This window comes from Giraffa tippelskirchi, chromosome 4, assembly GCF_054371585.1.
Source record: "Giraffa tippelskirchi isolate mGirTip1 chromosome 4, T2T-mGirTip1v1.2.pri, whole genome shotgun sequence".
Taxonomy (NCBI): Eukaryota; Metazoa; Chordata; class Mammalia; order Artiodactyla; family Giraffidae; genus Giraffa; species Giraffa tippelskirchi.
The window spans coordinates 143,847,071-143,861,005 of NC_137278.1; the positions used below are offsets into that span (position 1 = coordinate 143,847,071).

Sequence of the window (13,935 nt, forward strand, 5' to 3'; positions counted from 1 at the left end):
GGCCTGTTGTGGGATTAAATAAGATAATATTTGCAGTGTCTAGAAGCTTACTTGGCACATGGTATGACATGCATTCTTGCTTTTAATAATGAAATCATCTAGTGTAAAGGCATAACACAGGCCTTTGACCATTTTAGAAGGAAGAACCATTTGATGTGACATCCCAGGTCTTCCTGATCATATGTCCAGGAGGCTGTGAAAGTTAAGATGGAAATAAGGAAGGAACATAGAGGCTGTTGTGAGGGGTACAGAGCAAGTTGTGAGAAAGTGATGAGTCACATGGATTCAGTTACAGAGTCAGATGAAGGGTATAAATGGCCTGGAAAACACACAGGTGTATTACAATATAAAACTGGTCAGAACTTAAAGAAAAATTAACTGCCACCCATCCTCCAAATTTAAAAGTGGTATACTGCTTCAGAATGATCAGGTTGAAAATGCCACTTGACAGGTTAATTCTCTTACTCTAATATCTAAAGGATAGAATGAGATGAGAATTTTGACCTCTGGAAAAAGTTCTAAAAACAAATGATAAAGAGTTGGGTTATTCCAAAAGGATGAAGATGCGAGCTAAAATTTACTCTGATGGATAAAGGTGTCTCTAGTCCTGACACATCCTTGGAAAGAAGAGGGCGCATTCTTACAGGAATCAGGATTCCAGGCCCAATTCTCAGAGCAGATCTCCTCCTCCCAACATCACCTTCATATTAACAGCATGTGGGGAGGTGGCAGGGCAGCTGGCAATGGAGTCCCTTTGGGGACCCCAAGTGAGACATGATCTCAACGAAGCCTGAGTTGTTCTCAGGTCTGAGGGGCAAGTAGAAATTGTGAGATGAGTGGGAGAATGATGTTTAATGATGTGAATTCATTTATTTTAGGTGCACTTTTCGTAACACCAATGCTCACTCATCAAACTTACACAAGTGCCTGTTTTGGTTACTTGCATCTACCCTCTCCCCCTTTCCAAGACATTTAGAATACTCCAATACTTCTCTCCAACCACCAGTACCCCAACCATTCCGAGGGCATATGAAATCATTTGCTCCTTGATGTGCATTTAAACAAATATGTCTCAAGGTATGATCTGCAGACCCATGGGCCGTTTACACCTTGAATAACTTGAGTTGTTTATTTAAAACGCAAACTCCTGGCTCCTGCCTCAGACCTGCTGAATCAGAACCATGCAAGGCCTGGGAAATCTGCATTTAAACATGCTCTTGTGCAGCTTTGTTTGTACACTGGAGTTTGAGAAGTTCTGAATCTTTTCTGAGATGCTTATTTTTTAATCCTTTTTCTCACCCCTGGGGTAAAAAGCTTTGGCATTCACCAACTAATTCATCACTAAAAACAAAGCTGTAACAGTTAAGAAAAGGGTGAATTCAAGGTTTCAACCATGCTAGCGGCTCCAGAATTGTAGAGTGGCTTCTGGCAGCAGTTTGCTCAGAGGCCATCATCTGGGGCAGCAGTCCCCAACCTTTTTGGCACCAGGGACTGGTTTCATGGAAGATGATTTTTCCATGGACTGATGGGGTGGGGGTGCTTTGAGGTGATTCAAGCTCATTACATTTATTGTTCACTTTATTTCTATGATTATTACATTGTGATATATAATGAAATAATTATACAGCTCACTATTATGCAGAAACTGACAGCAGGTAAAGCTTAGGCAGTAACGCGAGCGATGGAGGGGCTAAACAGATGAAGTTTGGCTCACTCCCTCGCCGCTCAGCTCCTGCTCTGCAGTCCAGTTCCTAATAGGCCACAGGCCAGTACCAGTCCATCACTCGGAGGCTGGGGACCCCTGATCTAGGGGATCTGAATTAGACCTGCCTGGACACAACAAGCATCATTCTCACTTTGGATTTTTGGTCAGTTTTTGTGAAGAGTCTGAAGGAGGAAGAGAAGTGAGGGAGATAGGAGGGGGGCTAAAGCGTCTGCAAGTACACTCTGGGGTCATACCTAATTCTCTCAGTGTAAAGGTCTCTACTACTCTTTTTCACTCATAAGTGGTTTCTCAAAAGGCAGAAAAAGGGGTGGTGGATCAGCATGTGCCCACAGGAACACCAGGTTTATGTATTACGTGGTGGGGCGAAGGTTCGAGCCACTGCCTTCCAAGCTGGGGCACATGCTTCGGAGGCAGGGTCCTTCCTGGCTGCCCCACTGCCACCCACGCTGGGAGGGCACCTTCCCGTCAGTTGGTGGTACAGACTTACCGGACTTCCTGCTCCTTTCCCTAACAGAGAGGGCTGACTCAGTCTGCATGTGGAGTTGGCTTGCAGGCTCTCCCAACCGGGCACATGTCTCCTCCTCTCTGTCTGTCCTTGGCCTGTGCCAACATTTCTGGGAAGAACAGGAAGTTCAGGCATGGCGGAAAATGTTTGGCAGATGCCCTGAGCACAGAGCCAGGGCACCTGCTCTGCCTGAGGGCAGAGAGGGCTGGTAGTGGAAACAGGGGGCCCCCTAAGGAGAGGGGGCAAAGGGGGAGCAATGTTGGGGGCACGAAAACCTCAGTGGACTTCCCCACATAAGCCACCTGCCAGGGAAGTAAATGTTCTCAAACTTAAATCAGTATTGCTAAAACTGCAGGTCCTAAGATACCACCCTTAGCAATTCAGTAGGTCTAGGGTGGGGTCTAGGAATGAGCATATTTAAGAAGCTGCTGGAGACTTCGAGGCAAGGGGGTGTCTCTGGATCACACTCTGAGAAACAGTGGACTTTAGGGCAACTGCAGTTTCCTTCCATCCTCTTTGTATTGCTTCAGGGAGGGTCCCTGTCACAAAGATTCAGGACTAGCAGGAGAAAAAGAGGGAGAGGGTGGAGAGAATGAAGATCAGCATTTTCTTCTGAAGCATCTGGCAATTGCTTGACTAGAGCTGGTTGTTGAAGCAGTCTGAGCACAGGTTGGAAAACAATTTCCAGACACAGAGTATTTTAGAAGAGAGAATTTATTGAGAACAAAGGACTGAGGTAGTAAGGGGCACTGCAAAGACAGCAGGCTGACTGCCTGACAGACCAGGAAGAGCTGACACAAGGGAGAGTAGAGTGAGAGACGCTGTTAGAACAGCGCACCAGCTTGAGGGAGAGCAGACCTCTTACATGGGCTTGTGGCCAGTTTTTATGGCCTCAGGACAAAGAAAATTCCTGTGGAAAGGGGTGGTCACTGGTTGGGGGTCTTTTGGTGCCCACCTTGCCTCATATGGAGCTGGGATGTGACCAGTTAGGGACAGAATGGCTCATGACAAACAGGATGGCATAACTCACAACAAACAGGATGGCTCATGCCAGTGGTTGCCATGGAGCTTGGCAAATTCTAGAAATATTGCCCTAAGACCCCAGCCAGGGGCTCCACACTTGTGGACTAGGTCATTCACCTGCTGGTCCCTGAACATTCCTTGCTGTTAAGTTGGACACTCAAGTTACATTGTTCCAGGAAATTAGAAGAATCATTATTCTGGGAAGTACATAAACTTTGATATTACAGGTTACATTTCCCAAATTATAAATTAAAAGTTCTTTATGTTCCCATGAAAATAGAAATATAGCAATCGAATGCAAAAAAAGAGTTTATTATGCTGAAAGTTCCCTGCCCTGGTCCGTTTTCAAACATTTATTTACCAGAGGAGCTGCAACCCAGGAGCCTCTGTTATTTTCCCTCTTGGCTACAAACCTACCCCGGAAAATTCCAGTCATTTCAATCACCTGCCCTGGAAGATGTCACTCATTCCAAGTCAAGTCAGTGGCTCAAGTCCAGATCTTTGCCAATTTAAGTGATGGCCTTAATTGGGTTTACGTTATGGTGAGACTGAATCAAAACATTTTATCTGGAGTTTCACAGTGATCAGGAGAAGAAAACATTTCCCTTCAAAATTCCTCACCAGAAGCACAAAAATAGGTAAAGGGAAATGATATACATTCCTCTAAAAGAAACAGTGCTAAATCTGTTTACTAAATCTGTCATGCGTTTGCTCATTTAACAAAGATTTATTGAGTGGATACAGTACACTGGGGCTTCCCACGTGGCACTATTGGTGAAGAACCAGCCTGTCAATGCAAGTAGGAGATGCAGATTCAATCCCTGGGTCAGGAAGATCCCCTGGTGAAGGGCATGGAAACCCACTCCAGCATTCTTGCCTGGAGAATTCCATGGACTGAGCAGCCTGGGAGGCTACAGTCCACAGGGTCACAAAGAGTCAGCCACAACTGAAGCTACTTCGCATGCACACACAGACAGTATGCCAGGCATTGTGCTGAGCACTGGAGCACAGCTGAAAGCAAGTGTTGGTATGGTCCCTGTCCTCAACTGTCAGTAAAGATTATTACAAATCTTTTCGTCTATGAATTTTTTTCAGAAAGAAGCACAAATACATTTACAGTTGAAATTCACATCACTGCATTGCATTTCTGTTTCTCTGAAAAAGCTTCCTTCTGTGCACGGTAGCCTGTAAGAGTGGTTAAAAGACAGTAAAATTTAGAGAAAGGACACTTCTGTTTTCTCAAAGGACTGTAATCTTGAGTTCCTTGAGCTTCTGCTCTGATGAGAGAGAGCCTGTGGACATCCCATCAGATTTTTTAGCGACATATATAGTTAACAGGCATAAATACAATCGAGTAAGCTCCCAATTGTCAAATGACTGTTGAGAAAAAAGTTCTAACTCTAGATTCACTGACTGGAAGGCCAGCCCCACACTTAGATCATTTAATCTGTGATCTTTTCCCACTAAGTAAAATAAAATAGATTTTGTGTAATATTGACTTTCTGCCCTGTGGTCTGCTGTTCACATTTATCTGGATGCATTCTGTGGTGCTGGGGCTCCCTGGTCTCTCTGAAATTTCCCACTGTTCTGTGCTACAGAAGACAAGATTAAGGGGACAGTGGCATTCACGGCTGTGCCAGTTTTTACTCTGTTGGCTGAACTTTAACAGTCTGAGTCAGTTACACCTATAGTCTCACACGATGAGCCCAGAACAGACTGAATGTCATCTTGTGAGTGAAACTTGACTCACCTATGCACACCGGATGTACATGGGACAGAAAGAGCACACATCCTTGAATTAACACCATGGATGGGCAGTTTCGGCTCAGTGTTTGAAGGTTCCCACAGCTCTGTTTGGGCTTCCCTTGTGGCTCAGCTGGTAAAGAATTGGCCTGCAATGTGGGAGACCTGGGTTGGGAAGATCCCCTGGAGAAGGGAAAGGCTACCCACTCCAGTTTTCTGGCCTGGAGAATTCCATGGACTGTATGGTCCGTGGGGTCGCGAAGAGTCAGACATAACTGAGCGACTTTCACTTTTCACGGCTCTGTTTTAGGAGTTAAATCAAGGCTCATCAATCAGTACCTCTCAAAGATCATGACATTCAATGAATTATCAAGGGTGCTTATTTAAATTGCAGCTTCCCAGACAGTCTATGAATCTGACTCTCTGGGGTTTGGGACCCAGAAATGCACTTCTAAACAAGCTCCCCAGAAGCACTATGTTTGACCCAGATCAAGGATGCTAAAATGTCCAGCTTGCTGTGTGATTCTGCACTGGGTGCAGTTGTTCTCAAACTTTGTTATAAGATAGAATCACTAGGGATCTTTTAAAAATACTGATGCCTGGCTCACATCCCCAGACATTAACATTCAATAGGTATACGGTGTAACCTGGGCATTGGGAGTTTTTAAAGCTCCCCAGGCCATTTTAATGTGCAGCAAAGTCTTGCACCAGAGCACATCTATTAACTCCTCCAACTTTATCTGCAAATTGTCTCAGATCTATTTACCTAGTGCAAATGGAATTCTGGGCCACCTGGACAGGCGAGGAGTTAAGAGCACTGATTTTGGGAATGGTATTTCCAGTGAGTCACATGTAGAAGGCAGTGAGCTATCAAATAGGATACTAATTTAGAGACAGGAATATGGCTGACTAGATATGTTTTGTTCACATTAGGAAAATAAAGGAGTTTCTGTCTGTATTCAGCATTGCTACCCCGGAAACTGACTTTACTCAACCATATCCTATCTCAAGCTCTTCAAATTGTGGATTATAACTTATTCTTGGTTTCTTAAATCATTTTAATGGCTTGGAGCTAGCATTTTTATGGAATGGAATGGAACAGAGAAGAAAAATCAAGGGGCACCTCATGCAGAAGAGCCAATAATTGTTCTGTGATATCTTTCTTTCTGTGGTTCATAGAGAAAAAAAATATGTCTGAATACTGCCTTCCACAATGCCTTCACACCATGACTGCATCTCTCTCTCAGTCGCATTTTGCCTTCTCTTGGTTTTCCCAGTTGACAGGGATTTCTGAATTTCTACCACTGAATTTAAAGAACAGCTGCAGCTGAATCTGGTGGCTTCATTCCATTCATTTGGACAGTACAGAGAGGAAAATGAATCAGGCTCATTGCAATGCTTCCGAAGAAGTCACCTCTCTGAGAACAGCTGAGATGCTGAATGCACAAGTTACTCTTTCAGAAAGAATTGGCAATAAACCCTGCTAAAACTTTTGAGAAGCTGAGCTCTTAGCTCTTCTCTTAATAGAGTCTCATGGGCATGCTCTGCTTTAAAGGCAAAAGACATCTGCCTCAGCTGAGACCAAATCTGCAATTGGGAATATTGTTGATTAATGGACTTAATTGGTCCTTTGATTTGAAAGCAATAAAATTTTGCCTTGGAGTAGCAGATCCTACTCCTGCTGCTGCTGCTAGGTTGCTTCAGTCGTGTCCAACTCTGTGTGACCCCATAGACGGCAGCCCACCAAGCTCCGCCATCCCTGGGATTCTCCAGGAAAGAACACTGGAGTGGGTTGCCATTTCCTTCTCCAATGCATGAAAGTGAAAAGTGAAAGTGAAGTCACTCAGTCGTGTCCAACTCTTTGTGACCCCGTGGACTGTAGCCTACCAGGCTCTTCCGTCCATGGGATTTTCCAGGCAAGAGTACTGCAGTGGGGTGCCATTGCCTTCTCCAGATTCTACTCCATCGAGCCACAATTCAAGTCACAAGAAAATACAAACGTGTGTGTGTGTGTGTGTGCATGTGCATGCTTGCTAAGTCACTTCAGTTGTGTCCTATGGACTATAGCCCACCACGCTCCTCTGCCCAAGGGATTCTTCAAGCAAGAATACTGGAGTGGGTTGCTATGCCCTCCTGTGGGGGATCTTCCCCACCCAGAGATCAAACCCATGTCTCTTATGTCTACCTGCATTGGCAGGCGGGTTCTTTACCACTAACACCACCTGGGAAGTCCCTGTGTGTGTGCCTAATTTCATATCTATATCTATATATTTTTTTTTACTCTGATTTGAAATACTAAAAAGTGTTCTTGGGGATAAGCAATATGAAAATTGCTGAGCAGAGCTGAACTAGCCAGAAAACCAAAAGGAAAAGAGATAGCAAGAGAAATTCAAACCAGATGCAATAGCAAGATAAAATAGCAATGTTAGGAGTGTGGATAGGGTCTGAGGAAATGTGGCATGAAGATAGATATGTGAAGGAGACAGGGTAACGTGAGGATCAGCCAACTGATGGTATTGCCAAACTACAGCAAATCAATACCTGTGGTGAACATAGACTTAGAGATGAGGATAATGACCACATTCTGAAAATATCATTAATCTCTGGTTAAAATGGTCTGAAGCACTGATAAGGATAGCATTCCATTTAATAACAAATACTCTTTGAATTGATTTCACTAACAATCTAGACTTTTCTTTCAAGGTACCAGTAACTCAATTTCCAAAGATAGGGTTACTTTGTATAAGACATGTAACCCTGCAGGAAATAATAAAAATTATTCCCCCTGTATACTCTTGGAGGACACATTAGTGTCTGGTTCATCTTTCACAGCACCTAGCAAAGTACTCAGTAAACTTGGACTGAATAATTAAAACCCCTGCTTTCCTAACTCTACGTGTCCCTTTTCAACCAATGGGTTTGCTACACAACAGGACTGGGGGGAAGGGGGCACCTAACTCTTGCTTTAGTGTTTGCATTAAATAATTCCTCACTCTGCATATTTGCTTTCTGCTAAGAAGCCAAGAAAGGACTTGCCAGCACAATTTGATCCATACTCCTAAATAAAAAATAACCAGAGGTAAAGTTATTCCTTGGTCAAATGACAGAGATTTCAGCCAAGTATACAAATGTGGTCATTTTTGGAAATTGCACTATAAATCCCAAGACTGTAACTGTTAGACAGTTGATATGAAATGTCTGAGAATAGGCTTCCAGGGAAAGGGTGAAAGGTTGCAGTAGGTCTTTAAGCACAGAGCCAAGACAGGTCAAGTTCATCTATTGACTTCTTATCATTAGATTTAATCATACTCTGCAAGTCTTTTAAAACAAAAACCCAAGTGGATTATCTAGATCATGCAACAACTTTGAAATGCACTGAGAAACAAGACAAGAATTCTTGGGCTAGTTCTTATTTTTGACCACCAGAGAGAGTCCAGTTCCCCCCTGGCATGGGCAGACCTTTTCAAAGCTAATGTAAATAACCTGAGTATTATCTAAAACTAGTCTCTTGTTGGTAAATACTCGCCTTGTAATTGTTACTCTGTTTATTTCAAACTGAGTTAACAGAATCTTCATTCAGTGATTTTTCAAGAATTGCTGTAGTTCAGAATTTCCTGCAGAGATTTGTAAACATGCAACTGCCTGGATCCAATTCGTTAGATCACCCAGGAAGATTTAAAAGCATGCTTACCCCTGGACCTTACTTTAGACCAATTGAATCAAGATTTCTGGGGATAAGGCAAAGGCACTGATATTTTCTAAAAGGCATTTGGGCTAGGACAAAGGCACATGAGACTGTAAGGTACAACACTGGGTCAGGAATCTTGCCCTAATGGTCTTATGGACACAGGTAGGAAGGAGAGGGTGGGATGAATTGAGAAAGCAGCGTTGACATATGTATACTACACGTGTAAAATAGAGAGCTGGTGGGAAGTTGCTGTGCAGCACAGGGAGCTCAGCTTGGTGCTTTGTGACAACAACTTAAAACTCTGTTCAAAAAAAGACTAGTTGTGTAAAATATTGTACACAGCTAACTAGAATGCAGCCATTAAAAAGAATGATCCTGCTCTCCACATCTTAACAAAAAAAACTCCAAGCTATAACTTGAAAAAAAGAAGAAAATGGCAGACACGTATGGAGTATAAAGTCATTTGTGTTTTTAAAAACTTGGCCTATGTGAAATCTGTGACACTTCTCTGGAAATATATATAATAACTTGGTTGTAGTGATTTCCTTCAGGGAGGGAAACTGGTTGGTTGGGAAAATGAGACTTACTTTCCCCATGAATATTTCTTTAGCCTGGTAGGAATTTTGTGCCAACTGAACTACTCAATCGAATTTAAAAAAAATAAAAGGTCAAGTGTAAATAGTAAGCTTTTGAAGCACATATTTATATGAACAAATCTTTTTGCACAGTAGACATTCCATAAATGTTTGTTAATAAATAAACCTCCTACCTTATTCTTCCTCTCCTATTATTCAAGTCTCTTCTTTCATTGTGCAGGCGGTGGAGGATGAGTAAAGTTTCATATAATATATTATGTGTTAGCACTTACTGAGTGTTATTTATGTGCAAAGTGTTATGTTAACCTCTTGACATATGTTCCTCATCTCAGGTACTTCTACAACATCCTTGTGAAATAGACATTATTATCTCTCTTTTACACATGAGAAAACTGAGGCTCAGAGAAGTCACTGAAAGCTGAAGCAAATTGTGTTATGCACACATACACACATACATACATACACACATACACACATGGAGACACACAAAATCAAAGAAATGCTTTTAAGTATATGCAAAATGCTGTGGGGACTGTGAAGATAATATACTTTTTGCCCTCCCAAAGGGTCTTAGCAGGGGAAACATTTGTGTCTAACACGACCATAACACGAGACAAGAGACAGCCCCATGGTGATTTGAAGGGGAGAGGTGGAAGGAATCAAGAAGGCTTCTCAGAAGAGAACCTGGTTAATTAGGTGTTTGAAAAGAAGCATCAGGAGGAAATGTCATGTGATTCACCTTTGGGCAAAACACCAAGTGGTTTGTATACATTATCACCTTTTATTCTTTTAATCCAAACAATTCTAAGTATTCTTGTTCTCAGTTTTACCAAACCCTAAAGAAGAGACATTCCCCTGATGTCCTAGTCCACATTTAATGTCACTTTGCTTCCTATTGGCCCTGTGATCACACACGCATGCACACACACACAGTTATATATCAGTATATAAGGCAATGCATGTAAGCAATCCCTACAGAGGTAAATACTCCTTTTCTCTAATACAAGTAAAAACTACTTGAGACAGGAACCACATTGTTTTTTATTTCTTGAATATCCCCCATTCTATGCTCACATAGTAGACATTGAAATATTTAGGATAATATATTAATGCTATGGGGCTTCCCTGGTGGCTTAGACGGTAAAGAATCCACTTGCAATGCAGGAGACATAAGAGATGCCAGTTCAATCCCTGGGTCAGGAAGATCCTCTGGAGAAGGAAACGGCAACCCACTCCAGTATTCTTGCCTGGAGAATTCCATAGACAGAGGAGCCTGGCAGGCTACAATCTATGGGGTCACAAAGAGTAGGACACAACTGAGCAATAAGACAAACATTAATGCTAAATCAAGTCTGTATAACCTATTTCTTTTTATTTTGTGTAAAGGTTTTATGACAGCAGATGAAAGAAAATTATTCGACCACCTCAAATCTCCTCATCTGAAATACTGGGTTCCATTCATCTGGTTTGGAAATCTCGCAGCTAAAGCCCGGAAGGAAGGTAGAATCAGAGACAGTGTGGATCTTCAATCACTGATGACTGTAAGTACTATTGCAAACATCAGTTGAAAGATATGAATCAGACACCAACAGGGACTTGGATGTAACAGGCTGGACCTGGACTAGTCCGCTTTGTTCAATCCTGGTTCCAAAGGAACCAGAAAGACTGGGCTAGGATTAGAACCCTCAAATGCAGGAGGAGAATATAACACAGTTTTAACTGAGGTTGATTGGAGGTGGTTGCTTAGAGGCTCTGTTTTAAGCAGAAGTAGGCTTTGTAATGAATGCTGAGTTTTAAGCCAACTTTTTCATCATTCATTATAAAGCCTACTTTGAACTATGGTTTTGGAGAAGACTCTTGAGAGTCCCTCGGACTGCAAGGAGACCCAACTAGTCCATCCTAAAGGAAATCAGTCCTGAATATTCATTGGAAGGACTGATGCTGAAGCTGAAACTACAGTACTTTGGCCACTTGATGCGAAGAACTGACTCATTGGAAAAGACCCTGATGCTGGGAAAGACTGAAGGTAGGAGGAGAAGGCGACGACAGAGGATGAGATGGTTGGATGGCATAACTGAGTCAATGGACTTGAGTTTGAGTAAATTCCAGGAGTTGGTGATGGACAGGGAGGCCTGGCATGCTGCAGTCCATGGGGTCGCAAAAAGTCAGACTCAACTGAGCGACTGAACTGAAGGCTTTATAATAGGCTTCCCTGGTGGCTCAGACAGTAAAGAATCCACCTGCAACGCAGGAGATTCAGGTTCAGTCCTTGGGTCAGGATGATCCCCTGGAGTAAGAAAATGGAAACCACTCCAGTATTCTTACCTGAAGAATTCCATGGAGGGAGGAGCCTAGCGGGCTTCAGTCCATGGGGTTGAAAAGAACTGGACAGAACTGAGCGACTAACACACACAGGCTTTGCAATAGGCTCTATAAGAAAATGTTCCTTGATTGATCAGCAATGTCTGCAAAGGGCTCAGAAGGTTCTGGCACCCAAGAAACATATTTGCCATCCCTAATTCCAGGATCCTGGACCCAAATCCCCAGTCAGTTCCCCAAAATTGGAATATCCCAAAGTTAATCCCCTGGAGGAGGAAATGGCAATATTTTTGCCTGGAGAATCCCATGGACAGAGGAGCCTGGCTGGCTATAGTCTGCCAGTTCACTAAGAGTCAGACATGACTGAAGTGAATTAGCAAAGTTAATCCAGCTTTCCACATGACCCAGGAAACAAAACTGTGTTTTCATTAAATGAAATAATCTGAATGCATTTGAGAAACAAATTTATAGATGGGCTAGATAGATTTATGCCATGACAATCTCCTGCCTTCATTAGGCTAAAAGGAGTGAATGATTTTAAATAGCTCCCAAATTAGTATATACTCTTTCTCAGTCTTAAATAATGACTTGTGTTCAGTAGAGAAAAAAGAAATCAATGGATCGCAGTCCTTTCTGCTTTAACAGAGATAGATTTTCTGTCAATAGAAGTATTCTAAAGTCTTCATTCGTTGGGGGGAAAGGCATAGGATGTATTTAGGCTTTGTTCTAAGATCCTCAGTAGGCATGTTTTCAAAAGAGATAGAGGAAACAAAAAATAATCTGCTCTCCACATAATTTAGAAATGATTGGTTTAAAATATTAACTACTGCATTTCCACCACCCCTTTGGGCCTATATATATAAATATGTATATATATATATATAGTGAGAAATTATGAATTCAATAGAGTAGGGGATATTTCTATACCATCCTGATTTACCTTAATATTTTTTTAAAACTGTACAATTGTACTTATCCCTTTTGTACATCATTGAATGATGTCGATAGCTTGTCATTTTCAAAATTTTCCTTTTGGAGTGGCCTTCAGAACCAATCTCTAGTCTTTCAAAGTCGCGATCATCATTTTACAGGTATAGTTCTGAAAGCCACAGCCATATTCTGAATTCCAGTAAATGTTATATACCACACCCATCATCTTAGTAAATTGTGTTTTATCTATTTCTGGCTTAGGAAATGAACCGATTTCGCTCCTGGTGCAGCCTCTTATTTGGTTATGACTGGGTTGGGATTCCGCTGGTTTACACCCAGGTATCAAATCCTTGGCACATGATTTTTTCTTTCCATTGCCCACTTTGGCTTGCTGGCTCTCTCGGGGCAGCCAGGGCCGTGCTCTCAGTAGGGTTTCTCTCTGTTTCAGGTGGTCACGCTGGCTGTCTACACCTTCTTCTTTGCCTGCCTGATCGGACGCCAGTTTTTGGATCCCACCAAAGGCTATGTGGGGCACGACTTAGATCTTTACATTCCAATCTTCACTCTCCTGCAATTCTTCTTCTATGCAGGATGGCTTAAGGTAGCCAACGGTCTCAGTGCCTGAGACCCACTCTACAATCTAAGTCCTGTTCCAAACTCTGCACACTGATCCGTTACTGAATCACTAGTTCATGAGTGAGTCCAAGGTAGATTTAACATTAACAGCTGAGATGTTACTATTTTTCAACTGCGAGTTCAAGTGGCAGGGATGTGGTGAGTACTGTACTGCAGAGAACTGAAACAGCTCATTTACGCAAAGACGTTACTTTTTTATGGCCATTGATTGTGTTAAGTCTTTGTGCACTCCCATTAGATTACAATAATGTAATTAAAGTATTAAGTATACCTGCATTGATATTTTATACCACAACAAGCGACTAGGCAGGGTAGAAGAAAGTAAGAAGTCTTATATCTCAGACTTAAGCATGATTATTATATTATTATCTTGGTTCTGGGTTTCCCAGGTGGCTCAGTGATAAAGAATCTACCTGCAATGCAGGAGATGTGGGTTCAATCTCTGGGTCAGGAAGATCCCCTGGAGAAGGGAATGGCAACCCACTCCAGTATTCTTGCCTGGGAAATCCCATGGACAGAGGAGCCTGGCGGGCTACAGTCCATGGATTGAAAAGAATCAGACATGACTGAGCGACTAAACAATCTTGGCTCTGCTCAACTCTAAATAGTTAGCTTCTATTCCCCGAAATCCCACTAGCTGCCCCACGACATTAAATGCATTGCATTTTCAAAACCAGAACTGAGACTCAAAGGAATTCATCGGAATCAAAACCAGAAACACCAGGATTAATGACAACATTTGGTTTGCCAGGAAATTAAAGGCAGATCA

At 42.4% G+C, this 13,935-nt stretch overlaps 1 protein-coding gene and 2 long non-coding RNA genes across 38 annotated transcripts in view; 2 read left to right on the plus strand and 1 right to left on the minus strand.

Annotated features, from left to right (window-relative positions):
* The window catches only part of LOC145545364 (uncharacterized), a 109,387-nt gene that overhangs the window by 38,982 nt on the left and 56,470 nt on the right, over nt 1–13,935 (minus strand). The window lies entirely within an intron of this gene.
* BEST3 (bestrophin 3) overlaps nt 1–13,935 on the plus strand; it is a 51,221-nt gene that overhangs the window by 7,462 nt on the left and 29,824 nt on the right. For 25 of the 36 annotated variants that reach the window (XR_014082023.1, XM_081589725.1, XM_081589753.1 and 22 more), the window contains 3 exons: nt 10,668–10,822; nt 12,792–12,869; nt 12,979–13,131. Coding sequence is in view for 35 of the 36 variants with exons in the window: in XM_081589725.1 (XP_081445851.1) it covers nt 10,668–10,822; nt 12,792–12,869; nt 12,979–13,131 (386 nt within the window). In the remaining variant the exon portion in view is untranslated. The remainder of the gene's footprint in view (nt 1–10,667; nt 10,823–12,791; nt 12,870–12,978; nt 13,132–13,935) is intronic. The other 11 variants (XM_081589731.1, XM_081589740.1, XM_081589730.1 and 8 more) reach the window with 2 other exon arrangements.
* On the plus strand, nt 2,452–9,351 carry LOC145545365 (uncharacterized). The gene is made up of 2 exons (XR_014082025.1): nt 2,452–3,284; nt 6,786–9,351. It is a non-coding gene; the product is annotated as an uncharacterized LOC145545365 (long non-coding RNA).